The sequence below is a fragment of the Numenius arquata genome, chromosome 5, assembly GCF_964106895.1.
Source record: "Numenius arquata chromosome 5, bNumArq3.hap1.1, whole genome shotgun sequence".
Taxonomy (NCBI): Eukaryota; Metazoa; Chordata; class Aves; order Charadriiformes; family Scolopacidae; genus Numenius; species Numenius arquata.
Genome location: NC_133580.1, coordinates 14,074,151 through 14,096,745, shown reverse-complemented (window position 1 = coordinate 14,096,745; position 22,595 = coordinate 14,074,151). Strand labels below are relative to the sequence as shown.

Sequence of the window (22,595 nt, the reverse complement as noted above, 5' to 3'; positions counted from 1 at the left end):
AGGCGAGACCAACCGGCCGCCGGGCCGCCGCCGTCCCTGTTCCCCCTCCCCAACCCCACGCTACCCACCCGGGCCTCCCGCCGCCACCCCCGGCCGCCCTGGGCCCGTCCCCGCCCCACCCCCGCCGCGGGGCCGCGGGCCGGGCCGGGCGGCCAGCAGCGGCCGCCGCTCCCCCCGCCAGGGGCGGGCTCTGGGCCGTACCTCACGGGCTCTGCGGTCATGTCTCCGCTGCCGCTGCTCGGTGCGGCCGGCCGGGCCGGAACCGGGCTCAGGCTCTGGAAGGAGACAAAGCCGTTATTGCCACCATCGCAAGCTCCGCCGCCATCTTATCGGAGGGAGGCTGAGGGAGACCTGCCTCCTGCCGCCTTCCTCCTTCGCCGACTCCCATTGGCTCCTCGCCGCCCCCAGCGATTTTCTAATTGGGCGGCTCCGACAGGGCCTGTTGCTAGGGTCGTTCACGTCACCGTCCTAGCCTTCCCCGCTCCGATTGGCTGGAGGGAGGGTTACGTCACCGGCAGGGGCCTGACGTCACGCACCAAGTCCCGTGACATCATTTCAAAACAAAGTGTATTGACGACTTTGTCCAGCAGGGGGCTCCCGCCCACGGGTGCCCCGGTAGCCTCCGCCATTGCGGCGGCAGCCGAGCGCAGGATCGGGTCTCACCCCATCCCCACCTCTGTCATCAGAGGACTCCAGCTTGGGGCGATGCCACAACCTGGATCCAACATCATCAAGCTAATCACGGCATTTAAATACATCCAGAGTAACACAGGGGTGCCGGCCCAACTCTAACACCAGCAGGCGAATGACCCTAAGCCTCGGCGGGGATGGGCCACCCACTGAAGCGGGGCAGGACAGAGCAGGCTTTGGGGGAGAGCGCTTCCCAAGGACAGCGTAACAAGACAGCAAGATACAAGTAATGTCAGCTGTATTGAGAATTACCAAGGTTGAACTTGTTGAACAGCACCCAAGTTACTCTGCTAGCTAGAACGCCACTTACGCCCAGCTCTGCTAGAACTTTTATTTAAAAAAAAAAAAACAAAAAACACAGAAAATTCCTTAGATAAGGAAACGTCGTTGGCAACTTCACATAAGTATGCCAAGATAATTTTACATTCCCATCAGATGTTAAAATCTATAGGAAAAGAGGAAGACTGGAACACACCCCTATTCAGAGGTGAAGGAGCTACACGAGAAGGCTCCCGAGCTCCCCTGGTCGGTGTTTTCATGGAAACTTCTGTCTCCCCACACGTCCGAAACAGAAGAGACCACCACGACCAAGTCCAGTATCTCAACAGAATCTGAAACAGGTGGCACAAGTATTATTCACTTTTTCAAAAGTGATTCTCTTTATCATATTAATATATTTACCTGGAGAAACTAAAAAGTACCAACTCACCTGGTTTCATAAAGCAATGTGCGAAATAGGAGAAAAAAAAAATATAATCATAGAGTGAGAGCCCTGTCATCTTAAGTACAACTACTCCTTCGTATCTATTTCATTCTAAAAGGCAACGATAGTAGAATAAATAGTATTTTTGCACTTGGGCACATACAAGCTTACACATCCCAGGGAAACGCTACAAACTCGTCTAAACAGAATTTGGTTTAGAATTTTACCCAAGAACTGCATCCTGTATTTGCTGAATACCAAACAGCAGACTTAATTGCAGCTTTGTTAACAAACACTGTCTCATAGTTAATGCTACACTTTTAGAAGACCACAGCATCACCTGCCTTCTAACTAAGTTTTAGAAGGGAGAAAAAAAAAAAAAAAAAATCTGTTAACTGACTAATACTAATTCCATTAGAAATTTAAAAAAGCCATTCTATTTTTTTGCCACCAGACAGAGGAATTAAGCTGGAAGCATGACCTATTCTTAGCTCTGCATCAGTATTCCAATTGTATGATTAAAATAAGAAAACATTTATTTTACTCTTCAAGGCTTTTAGTCTGCTTTATAGACTAATATCCTACTGATTTAGAATAACTACACATATGTACTTATTACTTTTACTCTGTAATATTTTTATTATTTCTTTGAAAGAAGGTATTTGAAAGCAGTTTAAAACCCCAAATTTAATTGCCTCCAACTCATAACTTTAGATACAAGTTGCACATGAAAAAGATTCTATTGTGAGAAAAACTCAAAATAATGGCAGAAGGGAAACGTTCCCATCTCCCAACAATTAGTCCAGAAGACAAACCCTGATACTGTCATGAGGCTGTCAATAAACAGATTGTAGAAGCACATCGAATTGTGCGTATGGAGGGACACTGCGTGCATCCGTAAAGAAACGCTCTGCACATCCAACACAGCAACAGTTTGGCTTCCCCCGCACACGGGACCCCTTCCCCCACCGCTCTACTAATAGACCCTGCTGCCTGCTCCAATAAATATACCTGGAAGAATGAGGATTCCAAGCTTAGTTTGCAGGACAACCCAAGGGCCACTGTAGAGTCTCATTGCACTGATTTTTATTTTTCTCCATAATGACAGTAATTAGTTTTCTTAAGTAGATATTAGCCTACTTCTAAGAAAAATGGCTGAAAGACATGTATAGCTATCAACTGGCAAGAGAATATTTTAATAATGTTATGCGCTCCTGACCTAGAAATACAAACTACATATACATCTTTTTCATATTATTGTCTGTGATAAAAGTAGCACAATTAATCCAGAACAACAAAACACTATGCTTAAATACATTTCATAGGAATGGTCAAGATCTGAGCTTTTAAATGGAACAGATTCTGTGCAATGAAACTCATTCTCTATTCATCAGACAAAAAGCATGATAAAAACTGAAAACAGATGACTGCTTACTCAAGAGCCTGGGTTTGTTCTTTGTTTTGCTGTTACTCTATTCCCCTTAATAAAGTTCAAACTGATGGTGTGCAATCAGTTGCGCAGTGGCTTGTATTTGATAATTAAACCTTTTCAGCGTGAGAAAGCAGTAAACAACAAGGTCCAATAAAGAAACAAAGTGCCAGTACTTTTCCAAATCTTTTGTGAGAATTAATTTCTCATAGCAAATAAAAGCATTTTGAAACTGTAACTTTGTTAAAAAAAAAATCTGATTTTGGCATAAGTGATTTTCTGTTATAGACTGGATAATTTTTAAAACGCTATCAGAAACCATTGCTAGTAAGTTATAAAGGAACACTATGGAGCATTCTTTTCTCACAATGAAGTTTGGCTACAAGACGCCATGATCTAGCATAATCTGATGTCATAGACAGCATATCCAAACAAGCGTAAGCGTTTCGGGTATCTGATTTTCTTTGGACGTTCCAAGTGTTTTAGAAGGTAAGCAACTGACTTTCTTCAGTAATTCCAAAACTTCTACTTTGTCAAGAACGTAGAATAGGAATAAAAAGTCACTGTTATGCTTACTTTTACACCTTTTTTTTTAAACAAAGCTCAGAATAAACCTTCCAGTACATTTAGTTAGATGTCCAATAGTTGTGACCACAAAAGCATCTACATTTTTCTAAAGCCTCTTAGCAGCCATCATCTCATCATATTCCCCAGACCCTGACGGCTACCCCATTGCCTTCTAAAAGGTTTCACTTGTTCTTACCCTCATGTCTGAACGTGTATCTCTATCAGGCGATTGCATGTGTACGCTCAGCCACATGGGCATCACCAGCCATGGGATTAATTAAGGTTATTTGCATGAGCACAAAGCCATACAAAGCAGATGCAGAGCTGAGCCCATTCCCTATCTTTCTGAAGGACTGAGCAGTTCTGAAGCATCTTGGTTAAAGGCTTAACCACAGAAATGATCACTAAGCACCACCATTAAGAAACATGTTCTGTGCTGAACACCAGAATGGTTTGAAGACAGGAGCTTCCAGTAAACTGGAGATAACACAAAACATTACCTAGATGAATCCAATTAGATTTACTGTCTTACTTTGGGCTTAGCTCAGAGAGCTCCCTGAATTATTCCTAGATATTATCCCAAAAATAATTTTTAAATACACCACAGCCCCTTCTCAAAAGCAGAAAAAGCAGTAATCTTTGAGGCCAGCTACATTAACAAAACCACGGAGTCCATTTTCAGCTACAGAATATACCATTTTCCCCTTTTATTACAGTAAGTGTTCTCTAAGAGGTTAGCTTTTATAGTACTTCTGAGCTGTTTAATGACTCACTTTCTAAAGGAGATGGCCTCATCAGACTCCCCATTTTAGCATACCAGTTCTCAAATGCATTGCCTCTTCCACCTTTGTTCTACTGGCCCAGAACTGTATTATACTAACTAGTTAGTGAGATGCACATGCCAATGGTCCCTAAGAGTCACTTTGGGTACCAATTATAGCTGGCCATTACCTCTCAACTGCTGCACAAGTCAAATCTTTCTAGAATGGCATCCTCTCTAAATCTGCTACAGGTCCTTGCAAGCACTCAATCTTCCTTTGCTCCACTATCACACTTGGTCCCTCCTCCACACACTTCCGTTTCAGCCTAGAGAGCAGACAAACTGTTGGAAAAAAGTAAGCGTTATTTTCATTTCATATGTCAGCATGGAAAAAGAGGAAAATCCCAAACTCTTAATATCTATACCACCTTAAGTGGAAAGCCAACATGTCTCCACCATCCATCAGCATGATGTGCAACTTTAAACAGTTAGTCAATAGATGCTTTTTAGAGGGATAGAATAAAAGATGCACCATGTCAGAAAAATTAGAAACAAGTCTGAAAGTTTAAGAAAAAACATTTACTTCTTTAGAACGAGACTGTAAGCCACTTTTACCTGCATTGCTAATGACAAGTACAACTAACCTAAATGTTTTTTGGAAGCATTGTACCAACAGGGCAGGAAAATAAGCAACATGTACAGCAGTCCAGAGTTGTTCCCAGCAAATCTATGGTGTTAACTAGATTCCACCTCCAGAAACGCTATTTAGTGGACCCGTCTAGGACTCCAGGAAGCCAAGATTTTCACCTCAGGACAGCTGTCAAAGACAAGTAAAAACCATGCAATCTTCGTGCTATTAGTTGGCTACATGAGAAGACCTCTAGTATTGACATTTTGGCCTGTAATTTCCCACACAAACACAGATATGCTACTAACCCAGTCTACTCAGCCGTACTCAGGTTATTTACTTCATACAGACATTTTTATTAACACATTGAAGCAATAGTGAAAGAAAAGAGGTGTTTGTTTTGCTTCATGTTAAAGTTCAAAAGACACAGGAGCACGGATTAGACTAAAAAATTTTATTGAAACTTGTCCAAAATCCAGTCAGGCACACAATTTATCCATTCCACTAAGGCTTGTCATTCTGTATGGCATAGAAAAATGAATCTCCACAAGTTGAAACATCAAACAAGTAAATTAGTGAAGTTAAGGCACTTGAGATGTGTTAATTTAGCAAAATTGCATAAGAATAACATTCTACTTTGAATGATACAGTCCTTTCTGAGATTCAGTCTAAAGCATCCAAATTCTATAAGCCCTTGAGACAGGGGAAAGGCAGAAGGAGGAGACAAAAGCCTCATGGTATTTTCCTCTGACTAGTAACCTCCAAGGCTGCCACAGCCTATGGAAGGAAATATCACTGAATCATGCTGCAGATTTCCCTTAGTACAGGTGCTGAAACTACACAACAGTTTGGGTTGAGGCACAATGTTTTCCACTCAAGAATCTTTAAGGCAAAGTATCTTTGTGAGACAAGAGACCGAAAGGAGAGAGCAAAAGGCACACACATAGGCACACACATTCCAATCGTAAGGCTAACAAATCTTTCCTGGGGCAACAATATTTATCCTGGGATTAGGTATCTCTGCCCATTCCCATATCCTCCCCAAGCATAAAAACTTGGAGAAAACAAACAGAGAATGCAAGAACTTACATAGTGCCCAAAAATCCGATACTTACTGGTTTGTCAGGGCTTTGAGCAGAAACTTGAAAGCCAGTTGGCAACCTTTAATTCATGGTACAGATAGCTAGTTACCTTTGCAGTTTTGGTTTGTGTTTTTGAGAGTGTGAGTGTTGGTCAGTATATTTTTTCGGCTCTGAGTGAACACTTAAATGTTGCAATTTCAGCATTTGGCAAAGAAAATTTTTAATGAATAATTGAATTAATAACTCTGTTCTACCTGTTGAAAATTTTCCCTTCATCTGTGAAACAACCTCTCACATCATATAGCTGTTAAGTACTCTTTTCAAAAATGAGATACAGCTCTAGGATATGCACATTCCACATTGGAATTCAGAGCATGCTCCAAGGGTTGCACACGGATGGAAGGAAAAGATTTCCAGGCACACAAAGATGTTTTCTCAACCATGAAAAGGTAGGACAGAGAAGCTATTGTCACCTGCTGTGCACAAACAGGAAATAAAGTGATAAGTATTTGAGGGGAAAAGAAACATAAGGAAAACATTATCCAATTGAATTTAAAGTACTGTTTCTACTTAGTCTACAGAAATGTAGTTCTAAGCATTAAGTTCTGAATTTCACTAGAAGTAGAGTTGTTTAGGAAGATGTAAAGCTTATGAAAAAGAGATTGCATCTTAATACTCTGCATCCTTCAGAGCAAATTGCTTGTTATATTTAAGGCACTACATGTCGTCTTTGGTTCAGTGTTTAACTATCTCGTTCAGCGTAAAGAGAGGTAGCACGAACCACACGTATTTAGCTCTTCCATTCCGTTACACGCCATTTCAGAGTCGCCATCTTTCTGATGTTGTAGATTCTGGAATCCTTTAACTCATTAGGAAACTGCAGGTACAAAATAACAAACATTCTTATTAATTTTGTAATAAGCAAAAGGCGTGCAACATTCCACTTAGCTTTCATATATGCTGAGAAAATCAGAATGAGAAACTGGGCCTGATGCAACTACAACATAAGCAGCTCTGTAGAAGTCGCTTAAAAGCGAAGTAACTCGAAACTTCTAGTAACTCGAAAGCCAAGACAACGACATCTTACCAACAACAAAGTTAGGAGAAGCACATAAGACCATTGCATAGACCAGAATAAAAGCTGACCAGTTATTACACAGGGAATAAGTTCAGCTCTCTTCGGGTCTTGAGAAAAGTGTTTATGAAATAACAAGTTTTATTGTTAGATATTTTTTAAAAAAGAACTGACTTCTCATAGGAAGGGGATAATATTTGCCTATGGGATTAGCGTTCCAGAAAATTAAACTCATTGCAGAATCTGAGATGGTTAGAAGCTGGTCCCTCAACATGTATTTATTCCTTTAAAATGCATAAAACTTAATAAAACCACACAAGATAATACATATATCATCAGTATAGGCAAGTTGTCAATTAGTAGTGTTACAACTCTTTACACAAGCTATCACAAAATGTACACAGCTTTAAAACATCAGCCATCCTCCTTGTTCCCACAAATAAGAATTAATAATCAAGATGTATGAATATGGAGGAAAAGTAGAGAAAAAAAAGACACTTGTTTTCAGTATAAATTGGCTGAGATATCACTATGAAAATAGAAGTATTTTATAATATGTGATGGCATGAAAAGGAGAGTACCAGAATCTTTTCTTTGGCCAGACTGAAAAATCATAATATCCACCAAATACTATTATTTCTGGTGATTGTATCAACCAACATTGCCACTTGCTAAGAAGCAAGCGGAGCATTTTTAAAGGAGTATTTCCCACCAAGTTAGATTTCAGAAATAGGTCCTTTGCCTATTTCTCCATTCTGGTTTAAACTAATATTACCAGACAAGGAAATAGCTGCCAGCAGGAACAGATTCATTCACAAGCATACAGTCCAGAACCCCCAAACCTTCTAGTATCACTGGCAATCTTTAAGCCCTCCTTTGTGTTTACCCACTTGCTTCAAGGAAGTCTGTGGTGGTGTTTTCCTGTGCATTGCAATACAGGTACAATGACAGAAGCAGCAAAGACAACATACCTGTATGGGTAGCCATGGTATTTGGATCTGAAGACAGACAGCAACCAGCTGAAGAACAGCACCACCAAGCCAATACCAGCAATACACATGACTGCAAGAGATGCAAAGTAAGATTCTGATAATGTGACAGCTCTCCCCAAAAACACCACAGCGACTGGGGGTTTCAAGTGCATTCTGTAGTATTTACATATTAGGTGACACCTAATTAGATGTCACCTGTATTAGAGTCACTGAGAAGAAATAAATAACACCAATTTCCTTTCAAATTCCTACTGTAAATCAATTTTATACCACTGCTTTAAGAGAAAGCAAGTCCCTCCTTCTCTCCCTTACTAGCAAAATGCTGCAAAGCATCTTTGTATCTCATTTCCCAAAAGAGCTCTGAGTTTATCTTGCAGTTTGCTAAGCAACTCCAAACGTTACCAAAAAGCCAAACGATTCACTTCTGCTCAGAGGCGGGAAGTGTACAAAAAACAACAGGGCAAAAGCATTTCTATTTAATATGTATGAAAGATATTTACTGAAATTGGCTTCTCTTAGAATGAAAAGTATTAGTACTTACTTTTTCTTTTCCCCACATCCATGTCAGAAGTAGCAGCTTCGTGGAGGAGTACCATCCCTAAAGTAACACCACCATCTACGAACACTGTTTAAGGCTAAATCAACAAAATACAATGACTCAATACACTCATTCCTAATCTCGTAAATTCAGCTCCCACACCATACCTGGGTCATTAAAACTCATTGGAAAAATTAAAGATTTCCCAGCCAAACCAGCAACCATGGCGGGGGGGGGAAGCAAATTAAATGTATTAATAATGTTAACTTTTAAGAGACAATAAATACGAAGTTTATATGAAAACTGGAAAATATAGTAGATCTTAACACAAAATTAAAACCATGTATTTATTATCTCAGCTTGTCATGAAACAGCATTCACTCCTTCCCAGAGAGCTTGGTCCACTCCTACTACTGTTCTACTCCACTGGAAAATCCCAAAAGGAATTCAACTTTTACATTATGCTGAGCTAATAGAACAAATAAGATGCATACAATATTTAATCTACAGCATCTCTTCCAAGTAGCAATGTTTCAGTCTTTTCTAATTCTTCAATTAAAAAAAAAATATTAAATCTTATGAGATTAAGGAAGCACAGACAACTTAAAAAGCCTGACATTTGCAAAAAGTGAATCCTAGCAAAGCAAAATAGTGCATCCATTTAATTCCATTTCACTATAGATGTTCAGTCCCAATCCTCCTCCTGAAAGGAGAAATACTTAGCATTGACTACAATGGGACCATTAAGATGTGCTGAAGGTAGACCACAAGAGAACAACGACTTCAACCTCCAGGATCTTCGCCAACTCCTACCATTTTAAATGTCTCCAGCAACTGGTAGACTGGGTCCATACAGTGATTCATTGCAATAACACAAAAACATCAACAAAAAGTTTCTAGGTTGAATTTGACTCAGCGCATCAGAAGCGCAGTAATAATTTTAAAAAGATCAGAAGTTCCCCTCCAAATGGACGTTTTAAGAAAAAAGTCTTTTATAATGAATACACAGCAAGAGAGTAAAGTTTAACACCAGCATATTTAAACATCAATTGCTTACTTTATATTATTTTATTATAAATTCCAAATGCGTCACTTTGGATTTTGAATACATAAAACAAGAAGAGAAAAGGGGGAAATTAGCAGAAGTCACTCTGTTAAAGAACACTGGAGTTGCAACAGAGAGACTTGTTAATCATTGTCAAACAGCGATGAGGACAGGCACTTTGAATGAAGTTTTGAAATAATGTGCCTGAAGTAAGTCTGCTATTCTGCCATACTTGTGTACTATAAAATATAATCAGTTTGGGACTGTGAAGTTGCAAGAAAAAAAATATAGTATTAAATAAAATAAAAAATCCTGAATAGAAAGATAAAAGAATACACAGACTGCCTCAGGTGACAAGACAAGAAAGAAAAGCTTGAGTCAGAGATGACCGAAGTTGCAGATGATGGGTCAAAAACATACATGTGGGAACAGAAAAGAACATTGAATTTTCAGAGTATTCTTATGACTCCAAAGAAACATTTTTATAGAAATGAGAAAAGCATAAGCTCTCAACCTGCAAGTTTTTGCTTGCCTTTCTTGATGGTATAATACTGGCATGGAAAAATCCTGAAGAGTTAGCATGAACAACTGGTAAGATTAAAAGTAAAGAAGGTAAGCAAAGAAATAAAAGAAGATCAGTATTAGAGGAAGGAATTCAACAACAAAGCAACAAATAAGTAAGTCAGATTGAAAAGATAAAGAGACATGCATAGGGGAACAGGGGTTATCCTGAGGAATCTTACGATTCCACAAAGATCCACATCTTTAACGCTGTACTCATTTCAGTCATTCAGCAAGAAAAAGGGTGGTGAGAAAGCAGTAAACATTTTTCTATTCAGGTTAAAGCTCACTGGCATAGGAAAAGCATAGCTGTGGACACAGAAAGGCTCTACAAGCTTCTGCATCAGTACTGCATGACAGTTACAAGCCTGACAAAGTAGTCTCATGGAAAAGGCAGCAGCTTAAGCTAACAAAAGTTGTCACTGACCACATGCTTCTCAGAAGGAAGGATACTAAACAGAAGAACAATGTGCGTTTCTGCCACAAATTGGGCTTGGCTGCTTCCATGGATATAGTTCTGTAAGAGACAAAGAGTAATTGAATTTAGAAGAGACTGGAGTCAACTTTGACATGATTACCAACATCTATACAGCTTGGAACTGCGTTTTTGCACTGTCCCTTTCAGAAAACAGAACGGAAGTTGGAGCCCAAACAATTTCATCTATTAACTGTTGATTTTGAGGGGGAGCTGTGTCAACATCAAAAATCCTTCTTTTATTAACATGCACAATCAGCCCAAAGTATCATTCAGATTATAGTAAGTGCAAGTGGAGCTGCAACCTTCATGCTCCAGATTCCCTGTTCAGCAGGACAAAATACCATAATTATGCCCTCCTGCACCCACCATGATCCGAGTCTGATCCACTCCCTGACTTGGATTCTTAGGTTGCATACGTTGCTCCTCTGCGTGAGCCTTACTCACTTGGCTCCAGAACCAAGCATTTGAAGTCTTTTTCATGGCATACTAGGAAAAGGAACATCACCACCAATACGATCGAAGCTTTATTCTTCAGTCTCAAAAAGGCTTGGGAATAATGTAAACAGAAAAAACTAAAGGAAGAGTTTTCAAGCAAACGTTTAAAATATGAGAACTTCCTCTCAGTAAGTTGGCTGAGTTTTATTTACATTAATAGTAACCAACTGGGTTAACAGAAAATTTGAAATTGTGCAATACCATTTTTTTAATCCCTTATGGGAAGCTCTACATCACTATGGTTGTGATGTTATATCTAAGTAGGAAAAAACAAAGTTTGATAAGCAGATCCACATTTTATGTAAAAATAGAGGGCCTGACCCACCTAACGAGGCACGAAAGGACATTTCACCAAATTAATTCCCTCCTGAGTAAAATACATGAGAAAAGCCAATACGTGATGTGCAAGGACCTCAAGAGATGCAATGCTCTTGGTACACTATAAAAGTAGTCAGAATGTATCTCATTCTATATTATGTACAGAGCAGTACATTTCAAGTGATGTTAAAACTGATTTTTCCCAAGAATGAGATTTCATAAGTCTCAGGTCACTAGACATTGATTTACCTCAAGAATCTCAAAGAAAGATGTTTTTATATGGGGGTATGAACTAAAACCAACAAGTTAAAAGATGAACTTCCCAGGCTCAGCAATAGGACTGCTTAGCATGTAACACTCAACATAAACACCTTGATTTTGCTGTTAGCAATTTAGAACTATCATGTCTCTTCATCACTAGAGATACAATATACATACAAGACAGAGGAAAGCAAACATCACATGTAAATAAGTGCTGAAAAGAAAACATGAAAACAAACAGGAATGGTTAAAAGACACATAAGAGATCAGAGAAACGGAAGAGATCAAGTAATTTAAAATAATCTACCCTCAGAAACTAAGCAAACCGCATTGTCATTATGCTTCCTCCAAAACGTATCACGTTTTTTCCTTCTACATTTTCAAGAGATGGGGAACAACAAGAAGGAGAACAAGAGGAAGGCTGAAAGAAATGCTCACCTTAGGTTCTGAAACAAGAGGGAACCCCCTCCCCCCCAAGCAAGTAGTTTTGATTACTCTGTATGCTACCCTCTTTACCCTAAAGCATTATTTAAGTACCTTCCTAGCTTTCTGTGATCACTAGAATAATCAAAGTTTCTGCACACAAAAAGACCTTGAACTCTCTAGACATTAACACAACAGAAATAACGTCCAAGATACCACTTCAGAACCAGGATGACCCGGTTCCAGCAGAGTACTATCCATAGGACTGCCATCTAATGCTTTACTGCATGGAAAGAACTTTGATTTATTATCTAGCAGCATGTTCAGTTTCATGTTAGGAACTGCTCAATCTCTCTTATCTGATTAAGAATCATATTTCTTATTCTATCTCTTAAAAGCTTATTACTGAGCATAGAAAATAATACACCTAAAAAAAACCCTATGCAACATTTGCTCTTACTCTTAGAGCATCACAGAATTAATGTATCATAGAACACATAGGAATGACCTTCCTATCAAACTGGAATAGTAATGGTTGAAGTTATCACACTGCAATTACACAACAGAGTACTTTGTTTTGGATTAAGATCAGTATTTTGTGATTTCTTAGTAGTAAAGCACAAGTCTACAAGTTTCTTCTTTTATTTAAGCCAAGAAAAGGGTAAAGCTAATTGGAAGAAAATCTAAATCTTGACTGGAGCTCTAACACTCATGCTTCACAAAACAAAACTCCTCTTTTACAGATATTTTTAAAAGAAGACAGATTCTCTCTCAACTAATCAACAGCTCTCTAATTTGCCTTGCTCACTGCAGGAGAGGTTAGGCTCACTGACTTACAAAAAAAGCAGCCAAGAATAGAATTTGCACTTGTCCTGGTTTGAGCAACACAAGACTAATTTATCTCCTAATGGTTGGGAAAACTGCACTTTTAGAAGACTCTAGTGTCTGCATTTCGGAAAATATTTACTTCATGGCCAGCCAGACTACGTGGCATTCAAGGTCTTGGTGTTTTCAAGCCTTGCCAGGTGCAGGGATGAGGAGGAGCGAGGCCTGGACACTTGGTGCAGGCTGGCCAACATGATTATTTCATACCATGAACGTCACATCCAATATAGATTAGAAAGTTTGCTGAGGAATTCTCTCTCTCCCTTGATGGCTGCCATCCTGAGGACTCCTTGGCCCGGTGCTGGACCCCTGAGCCCTTCCCTTCCTCCCAAAGCTGCAGCGCTCGCAGTGTCTGACATTTGCTGTCCCCTGCTGGGAACGCACAGCTTCCTGCTGATGGAACGGGCTAAGTGTAATCTCTGTATATTTTATACTGGTACTGGGATCAATACAGATTCTTTACTATTATTGTTAATTATTTAGTCTCATCCCGTTAAATCTATTTATATTTCAACCCTCAAGTTTCCTTCTTTTCCCTGATTCCCCTTCCCGGGTGGGGAGGGGTCATCGGGTGATAGAATAATTGTCAGAACAACAATAAATTGTTGTGGGTTCCTCAAACCATAACAGCACTCTGACTTGCTTCTTTTAGTTTCAGCCTTATTCTGTAGAAACAAACATGGTATGTAGGAAAAAAAAAACCACCAAAGAAAAGACTTACCACTTGTCCTGTATGGGGATTCTTATGAGCATAGGGTGGACCTCTAATGTGGTTCCACATCTGGCCTGATGTCATTGCTAACACAAAACACTGAAAAAGAAACACTATTTAATGAGGACTTTTTAAAATTATTTTTTTATCCAATTTCTTTTCACTTCATACCAAAACATACTGGTCTAGAATACAATCTTAGGCTAGTACTTGTATAAAAGGCATCTAATCAAGCATTAACTGAGCTGAAAAGACCAAGATCAAGTATTATCAGACTACCAAAAAGTAAAACTAAATGCACCTCATTTTCCTCTACCAGGGTTAAGCACCTTTAAACACAAAAGCTTTTAAAGACTTGAATTGCTACAAAACTCATGACAACAGGCAGACAATAGTTATAATTACTCACCAAAGCAGCAAATGCCCAGCCAGTTTTGTTATACAGAAAATCCAGGTTGCTTCCACGCAAATATACGAGGCCTCCGACAACAGCCAGCAGCAGTCCTAACATCAACGGCCCAGCATAATTTGGTGGCCTTATCACACGAATCTAAAACAGCAGATATTTAAATTATTTTTCCTCAATGGGATTATAGATTATACCCACACTCCTGCTAACAAAACCCACAGTTTATTAGAGCAGGGGAAAAAAAAAAAATAAAATATCAACACGCACACAGATTTTCTATATAATGCATCTGACTTGGGAAGTAAGTAATGCTTCTTCCTCCACTACTGTAACTTCAGTTTTATACACCTTTACCCTACCTAATAATTTAAAGACTGTTTTTCTTCCACAGGAACAGAAGAAGGAAAAGGAAAGAGATGAGTTTTACCATCTTACCAAATATAAAATTACACAAAATATTAGAACACAGAACATAAGGAAATTTAAAGATGTCATGCACCCAAGCTCAATTTTGTAGACAAGAACTATTTAGAATATCTGAGATTAGATCACTAGCCACAAAACACAACTGAGGTCTTTCACAGCTGGAATTACACGGTAAGGGAGTGCTGCAGGTGGTGCTAGGGAAAGTCTGTATATACTTACATTGACATCAGTTCTGTCAGCCACCCAACGAGCAAGCTGTTCAGCTGCAAAGCCACGCACCTGAAGTTCGTACGTGTCACCCCGTTTAGGCTTCCCTTTAGCAGGAAAGTTAATGAAGGTTGGAGCAGAATTCATGTTTAGCTGTATTTAGAAAATTCACAGAAGATACAGCACCATGAAAAGTCTATTTAGTAACATTTTCATTTGTATCCTGCAATACCATCACTAAATTAATCATAAAAAGTAATATTCAATAAAAAAAAGTAAAGACAGCACATAGTAACTTGCATTTCTGTATCTCGTAGAAGTAATAGACATACTTCTGCAACTTCCCTTCTGTGTTCCATGCTGTTTTCTGCTTTCAGTTTTAAGGACATTTTTTAGCTCTGTCACCAGCTGTTCTGGCTATCTTAGAAATAAAAAAAAAAAAACAAACAAAAAAACCCCAAAGAAAAGCCTGCTTAGAAGTAATGTTGTTTGGTTGGTTGGTTTTTTTAACACCATTGAGCATGATTGACATTTCTTTGTCAGTACTCAGATCTATAGCTACCGATTCAAAAGATTCGGACCAGCTAAGAGGAGATTACAGTAGGTAAATAAAAGTAGTTGTTTAAAAAATGTAGTTCTATCTTTTCCTAACACTGTTTTTCCCATAGCATTTCAGTTTTTTTAATCTGTTTCTTCTGTAGATACTACTTTTGGGAGAGAAATCTGCAAAATAGGAATATATGCAATAATCTATAAAGGCCACAGCTTGATGAAGTAATTTTTGATCTAACACTATGGGAAAATTTAAGAATAATAAAAGACAAAAGACATCCCTTTCCACTTCCCCAGTCCAAGGCCTTCCATTTAATAAAATACCATTACCTAAATTGTGTAGCTTTTAAATAGAGATGAGTATCTCTTAAAAAAAAAAAAAGAGTTAAGATTTGCAAAAAATGAATTATTAATGTGATCTACAATTGCAAGCCTACACAGAATGTTCTTATATATTTGAGTAAAATTTGGTTACGTAATGTTAATATAAGAGCAAAATGACTGGGTACTTGAAAAGAAGTTAAGCCACACTGAAAGCCTAATCTATCATTCTCTAGTGATCTAAACACTGTAATAGCTGTTCCTAACAACATAGGTGCTTTCTATCTTGCCTCTTCATGTATCACAGAAGATTTCTATTGAGAATTACACTGTAAGTTATTATAGCAGACAAACTCAGAAAAAAGTCAGAGAAGCCAGTTCACTCCTAGTGCCTGTTCCAGATTTGTCAGTTCTGTCAATATTACTGCCAACATGCCACCACTCTCTGCTCTTCTCATTTCTTCCAAGTGACAGCTTTTAACTTATCAATTATTTCTTTAACCATTTTAACACTAAATTTTGTATACATCTTTGCCTTCTTGCTCTCTGTCTTCAAAACCCAAGTTAAAAATAATGTTAGAAGAGAAAAAGAAAGACGTTACCATCTGAAATACATCTGAGCCTTCATCAAAATCCACCATAGCAAAAAAAATCTTATTGGTAAATGCGCTGGAATATCGCCAGGAGTTTGCCAGAATCTGGTATTCCTCATCAGCTTGCCTGTAAAACACACAAAGTGAGATGCTGTATCATATGTTTGTCCAGAACACAAGTTATAAAACAGCTGAGGGAGCTGTAGCCACCCACCCAATTAATGGGTGCATCCCACACACCCCTACATTAATTTTCTAGTGTTAAAGAAACAGTTTAAGGCCAGACACTCATCTAACAATTAAGTGAAGCATTTGGCACTTGCAAGGGCAAGTTTTGTTGAGTCCATGAACACAAGCAGTGTTCAATTCTAATTGAACTGTGAAACGGAGCTCATGATTGAGCTGACAGAGCCCAGCAGCTCATGATTTGCTAGTTCACAAAGGATCAAAATGGGTGTAGGTGTGCCCTCTTTTGCACATCAGAGGACGGGAAACCAATTAATTTCAACTCAGTAAAAAAAGTCACCTTTACAAACCCCTGCCACCTCTAGATTAACACAAGACAACCATAATATGGTTAAGGATCCAGCATGCTATAATTGTAAAGAAGTGCCAATCAACATATTAATTAGCAGGACTTTTAGAAGACATGGCCAGCAGTAATTCTACAAACATTTCTTCAGCAGCTCATGCCAGGAAACTTGAGTTTACACCCTCTCTTTCTCCAGAAGCGTATCAGTGTGAATACTGTTCCTGCAAAGCCACAATTATTTTAAGAGGCAGATAAATAATTTAGAGCTATATTGTTTTCTCACATGCATATTATACATATATTCCCACACATTTAATTTCAAAGATAAACCTACTACAAGGTGCCCTAGTATATTCCTCCCACATATGTGAAAGTTTTATCCTGTTCTTAAATTTAATTTCTTAAAAGCATATGATAATTTAGTCCTAAATTAGAACTTGGAAGTTAAGTCCATACTTGCACACAACACACTGTCTGTGAGGCTGAAGGGCAGTAAACATCACAATCACTGAGTAATTTCTGGGTGGTGCCTTCACAAGACGTCGAAATTTGTCTCCATTCATTCGAATAACAGATCTTTTACTAGCCCACTCCATTAGTTGGTTCACTTTTTCTGATAACACCATCTGAAAATAAAGTCAGAGGAACACTGATGGTTTTTTGGTTTGTGGTTTTTTTTTCCCTAGTCTCACAGTACAATCTTGAAGGTTTTTAGATTTGACATAACAAAACAGTTGCACAGTGTTCATAAGCCACACGATGTCATACTTCCTTAAGATTCTTGAAGGCATTAAAAAATCCTTTCGACGGTCACATCAATATTATTACTTTGCTTTAACCACTTAGTAATATACATGCTTTAAGCACTTAGTATTACACATGCTGGTAAAGACTATCAGCTCACTAGTCCTTTTTCATGTTGCTAATTGTAAGATTTATCTCAGATGTACAAAATGGCCCAAATCACTCCCCAGTATTTATCTGATACTAAGCATCACACTCAGTTTCAGATTTCAAAACTTGGTAGAAGCAGAACCAACACTAGAGATAGAAGCACTATGGAAGTGAGCTCAACATCTAGTTTCCAGCATTGCTGTAAAAAAAATTGATTCAGAGCTCTCAACTCTAAGCTCTTCTTTAAAAACGAGCAAACCAATTCTATAGCATTATACAAAGAAGTATTACATAAGTGACAAACCCCCAAATATCACTTTTATCATAAACTACTTCTCTACTCCTTATTAACACCCTTCTTCAGATAAATACTTTAGGGTAAGCAATACACTACTCTTCTTTGACTTCGAACTAACACAAGTATGTACAGAGGGATCTTTTCAAACCCTAGGAGTCAAATGTATGGAAATAAGCGACACCTTTATAATTATAGCCAAAGGCAGCCAGTCCACCCACCCTCTCCCTCCACATTTCACTCAGCAGGAAGACAACACTCTTACGGTGCGTTTTACAAGAACGGAAGAACCTGGAATTAAACACACTCGAAAATAAAAGAGGAATTAGAACTGTATGATTCTAAAAGGTCAACTGCTCCGCTCGGCCCCCGGCGCGCCCGCGGGCTTCACCTCAGGGCCTGGCCAGCGCCGCCGGGGACGGCTAAGCCTCAGGCAGGGGGAGGCCCACGGGCGACCCAAGGTGGGGCCAAGTCGTCCCAGCCCGCGCCCTGCCGGGACCCAGCCCGCCGGGGCTACCAGCGGCGCGGCACCTCACCTCTTTCCGCTTCTGCCCGGCGGCGGGCGACCCGCCCCAGGCCAGCAGCAACAGCAGCGCCAGGCCCGGCAACGCCGCCATAACCGCCCCGCTCCACCGCCTCACGCCCATTGGCGGGCGCCCACCCAACAGCAGCGCGGTCCCGCCCAGCCGCTTCCTATTGGCGGCGACGCCGGCCCGCGACTGCCCGCCGGCCTAGGATTCGTTGAACCTGCCTCCAGCACGGGCACCGCTAGCCTATAGGAGCGAGGCAAGCTGGAGCCGTGCGATTGGCGGAGCCCTGAGGGAGGGCGTGCTGTGCCGTGCTGAGGGGGGCCGGAACCCCCGGGAGACGGCGGTGACGGTGTCAGCAGGGGGTCCCGCTGCCGACCGCCTTCGGGAGAGCGCCGCGGCTGGCCTACCGCAGTAGCCCCCTACCTTCAGGATACACCCGGGCTTTCCTCAGCACCTGCGGCTCTTCAAATGTTGCAAACTGCTGCACAGTGGTGTGCTTGGGGTCCCCGAGGGAGGCGGCGGCGGCAACGCCGTGGGGGGCCAGGCCTCACGGAAACCCTGAGAAACCAAAAAAAGGGACTCTAGAGTAAAATGCCGAGAAACCTGATCGGTAGCTCCCTCAAGTGCGTACACCTGCTTAATTTTATACGAAGCAAGGGCCACGAAGACGATCAGGGGGCTGGTAGCACCTCTCCTGTGAGGACGGGCTGAGAGAGTTGGGGTTGTTCAGCCTGGAGAAGAGAAGGCTCCGGGGAGACCTTATAGCTCCTTCCAGTACCTAAAGGGGCTACAGGAGCGATGGGGAGGGACTCTTTATCAGGGAGTGGAGCGATAGGACAATGGGTAACAGTTTTAAACTGAAAGAGGGCAGATTTAGATTAGATATTAGGAGGAAATTCTTTACTGTGAGGGTGGTGAGACACTGGCACAGGTTGCCCAGGGAAGCTGTGGATGTCCCATCCCTGGAGGTGTTCAAGACCAGGCTGGATGGGGCTTTGAGCAACCTGGTCTAGTGGAGGTGTCCCTGCCCAGGGCAGAGGGGTTGGAACTCGATGATCTTTAAGGTCCCTTCCAATCCAAACCGTTTCTGATTCTATACATGCAAGTATATTGCTGGGTTGTGTGTTAAAACGATTGTTAAAATTGTACTCGGAGGAAATCCTCAGCTAGTGGGTAATGTGTTATGGGCTCTCAAGCGTAATCGCCACAAGTGGTTTTATTCATGCTTTCATTTCTTATTTCTCTGTTTGAGGGCGTGTGTGTGATAGAAATTATTTCTGGCTCCGGGACCTCGCTGCAATTTCTACGTTCGCTAAAATGTCTGGCTGTAGCTCTTCTGCCCTTCTATGAGTTTAAATTCCATCAGGAATTTGATGGGGGCGGGGGGGGGGGGATCAGGGCGGGGAAAAAAAATACATTCAAAAAGTTGTGTCAGAAGTGGGATTCGAACCCACGCCTCCATACGGAGACCAGAACACCCAATCCGCCACGGGAAGGCGCGGAACGCCTTGAGTCTGGCGCCTTAGACCACTCGGCCATCCTGACACTGCGATTACAGGCGCCACGGGGAGCTTCTTATCGCTTTCCTCACGGCCGCACCTGCCCCTCTCAGCCTTTGGCGGAGCGCTTCCAACCTGTAGACGAGGGAGGAGCCCCTGTCCCGCTCTCCGGGCTACGGAGCTGCCCCCGCTCTCGCTCCGCCGAAACGAGGAGCCGTCTTTCCCCTCCGCTGCGCGGCCCCGTTACCCACAGGGCTCCGCTCGGTAGCTGGGCGCCTCGGCCACTTCCGGCGCGGCCATTTTGTTTTTCACCGCTCGCCAAGGGTACCAGCGTCTCGCCGGCGGCTGGGCCGTACTCCGCCTGTCAACATGTTCCCTGTGGCTAGGACTGCTCTGAACCTCACCGGTAAGCAAGGAGGGGGCTCTCTGGAGTGTAGAAGTGCTGGGGGTGTTTCTCGGGAGTAGACGGTTTCGTCAGGGGGTCTCCCCACGGTGAGGTGCCTTCCCTGTGAGGACTGTCCCTGAACAGTCGTGGGGGCGGCTGAGGGACTGCGGGCGACCCTCTCGTCGTCCTTCGTCTGCTGCCTTTTTGTTCTTTCTTTTTTTTTTTTTTTTCCTGCCTCTTTTATCTCCTACTTGTTTTTACTTGAGCTGACCTTGGGTTCCCTTCCTCGGTGCTTTTCATCCTCGATGGTAACTAAAGGCACATCCAAGTCTTGTAGCCTGAGGTGGTGAGGTGTAGTCAATGACCAGCCTTCAGACTCAAAGATAAAATTACCTCTGCAGTGATAGTCTCCTCAGTGCCTAACCGGGCCCTCTCAAATCTGGTCTTGGTTCATGATGTGCTTACCCCGAGGTGCATGCACCTAAAATAAACAAGCTTAGCAGCGTTTATCTTGGTAGATATTCAAGCTTCTTTTTTCTGTTAAAAAGAAACCACCAACAAACTTGTGCAGCCTCACAGCATGCTAGGGATGTAGTAGATCTTCTCTAGTCTTGTTTGGGTAAATGTGAACCATTTGCCTGATAGAAGATTATATTTTGTACTGTCTATGCACAAATCACTGTCTTATCAAATGCTTTGTACACAACTACTAAACAATTGCCGTGTATTGAAGCTGGAGGTTTGATTCTTAACCCTGTATTCTCCTTAATAAGTGTACCTTTCATAGTGTACATTTATAGCGTACATCCATACATCCTGTAATCTGAAGATATCCTTCTATATTTCCTTCTCTATTATTTACCTCATGAGAAGACCCACAGTTATTTCCATTTCCTTCTTCACGTCCCTCCCCTCCCTTCAAAAATCTTGAAGGAACGAGAAAGGTGTTACCCATACCCACTGTCTTCAACTGCTTAATCTGATGGTGAGCTTCATCCTGAAAATGCTTGTATTACGGATACATACTGACAATATAGATATTTACACACAGAAATCTGAAACTTTTAAGTACTAAGCAAAATATTTTATTATATAAATTGTAATACTTAAAAGTGTACTTGAACTTTCACACAGAGGGCCTAAAGAAAACATCTTAATGAAAAAGGTTACTTAGAGAATTTTTTTACTGGAATTAGACTTTAAGGGTAACTTTATAGAGAGAAATTGGAAGAGCTGAAACGAAATGCAATGCCTTCCTGTATATCCTGTGTTTTGGAATCATTCCAGAGCTCTAAGTCCAAAAGATCAATTTTTTTTTCAGCTTTTTGTAAAGTGTTTCACTGCTTAGGCTTGCCTCTCTGTTGGTGGGAGATGAGGCTTGTGAATGGTTTGAATGTATATTTTAGTTGATTTCTGTACTTCTAATTCTCTTTAACGTTCATTAGCTCGTAGCATTCGGCATACTGCAGTAAGACAAGCTCATCGCAAACATGAGCCTGACTTCCATGATAAATACGGAAACCTGGTACTCCTTGGTGGGGCCGTAGCTTTTACTGCCATCTGGGGATACGTAAGTCATCTTTTTTTTTTCACCACTCTGTTGTGACTGTAGCTGTAAACCTGCGAGCTAAGTTCCACAAGGGCTTACTTGTTTGAAATAACTTAAGCGGTCAGAATTTAGGAGTTTTTTATTTAAGTCAATAGTAATGTGAAAGTTGTGTTAGTTAATATTTCGATGTTGAGTTTTTACACATTTCTGTGTCTATTGCTTGATTTTAAAATGCAGTAGAAACACAAGTGTTCTCTATTTTACATGGGTTCTCTAAGCTGTACAGGTAGAGGTTTTAGCAGAAACATTTATAGATTAAAATAAGTGTGGTGATGGGGTTTTACATTTCAGATTCTTTGTTCAAAAGCGAGACACTTTGAAATAGAAAGCAGAAGTATTTAAATACTATTCAATATAAATATATTCCACGTGCTTTATTAGAAGATGACTGAGATACCACATTCTAATACAAGAAATCTAAACTGAAAGCCATAGACGTAGCCCTCTATCTGAAGGTTTGATTTAGGAGTTAATTAATCTTGATTTTTATCCTCCCACAGGTGTTCACACAAGCTGGAATTGAGTGGGGCTTGTCACCCGTTGGCAGAATCACTCCAAAGGAATGGAGGGAGTAACACCCTGTGCTTGTAATAAACTGAACTTTCACTGAAAAAAATCATTATGTAATGGCATTTGTTCCCTGATTACCACTTCTACAGTGGCATTCCTGGTCTAATAAATGTACCTAGAAACCTCTCTGC

At 40.9% G+C, this 22,595-nt stretch overlaps 3 protein-coding genes and 1 non-coding gene across 4 annotated transcripts in view; 1 reads left to right on the top strand and 3 right to left on the bottom strand.

Moving 5' to 3' along the window:
• ATRX (ATRX chromatin remodeler) overlaps positions 1-470 on the bottom strand; it is an 85,927-nt gene extending 85,457 nt beyond the window's left edge. Inside the window, exon 1 of the mRNA XM_074148304.1 lies at positions 202-470. Within this exon, the coding sequence (XP_074004405.1) occupies positions 202-221 (20 nt within the window). The 5' untranslated portion in view covers positions 222-470. The remainder of the gene's footprint in view (positions 1-201) is intronic.
• Positions 471-4,708: 4,238 nt separating this feature from the next.
• MAGT1 (magnesium transporter 1) lies at positions 4,709-18,518 on the bottom strand. Its single transcript, XM_074148303.1, has 10 exons — positions 18,408-18,518; positions 17,139-17,308; positions 16,160-16,277; positions 14,697-14,837; positions 14,052-14,192; positions 13,652-13,741; positions 10,524-10,587; positions 8,468-8,542; positions 7,906-7,996; positions 4,709-6,736 (listed from the first exon to the last, which is right to left on the bottom strand). Exons 1-10 carry the CDS (start codon positions 18,516-18,518, stop codon positions 6,721-6,723), a joined length of 1,017 nt encoding a protein of 338 aa, XP_074004404.1. The 3' UTR covers positions 4,709-6,720.
• A 1,312-nt stretch (positions 18,519-19,830) lies between these two features.
• TRNAL-CAA (transfer RNA leucine (anticodon CAA)) lies at positions 19,831-19,946 on the bottom strand. The gene is made up of 2 exons: positions 19,909-19,946; positions 19,831-19,876 (listed from the first exon to the last, which is right to left on the bottom strand). It is a non-coding gene; the product is annotated as a tRNA-Leu (tRNA).
• Positions 19,947-20,198: 252 nt separating this feature from the next.
• COX7B (cytochrome c oxidase subunit 7B) lies at positions 20,199-22,590 on the top strand. Its single transcript, XM_074148002.1, has 3 exons — positions 20,199-20,306; positions 21,731-21,855; positions 22,395-22,590. The coding sequence occupies exons 1-3, from the start codon at positions 20,270-20,272 to the stop codon at positions 22,467-22,469; spliced, it is 237 nt and encodes a 78-aa protein (XP_074004103.1). The 5' UTR covers positions 20,199-20,269; the 3' UTR covers positions 22,470-22,590.
• Positions 22,591-22,595: the final 5 nt, after the last annotated feature.

Bases quoted from the DNA above. Each gene is read 5' to 3' on its own strand.
- MAGT1 (XM_074148303.1), bottom strand. From the start codon at position 18,518: ATGGGCGTGAGGCGGTGGAGCGGGGCGGTTATGGCGGCGTTGCCGGGC. The intron at 14,838-16,159 runs GTAACGTCTTTC...TTCTAAATACAG, and splicing joins GCTCAGATGTATTTCAGATG to CTAAACATGAATTCTGCTCC. The intron at 14,193-14,696 runs GTAAGTATATAC...CTGCTGTTTTAG, and splicing joins CTGACAGAACTGATGTCAAT to ATTCGTGTGATAAGGCCACC.
- COX7B (XM_074148002.1), top strand. From the start codon at position 20,270: ATGTTCCCTGTGGCTAGGACTGCTCTGAACCTCACCG. The intron at 20,307-21,730 runs GTAAGCAAGGAG...AACGTTCATTAG, and splicing joins GACTGCTCTGAACCTCACCG to CTCGTAGCATTCGGCATACT. The intron at 21,856-22,394 runs GTAAGTCATCTT...ATCCTCCCACAG, and splicing joins TTACTGCCATCTGGGGATAC to GTGTTCACACAAGCTGGAAT.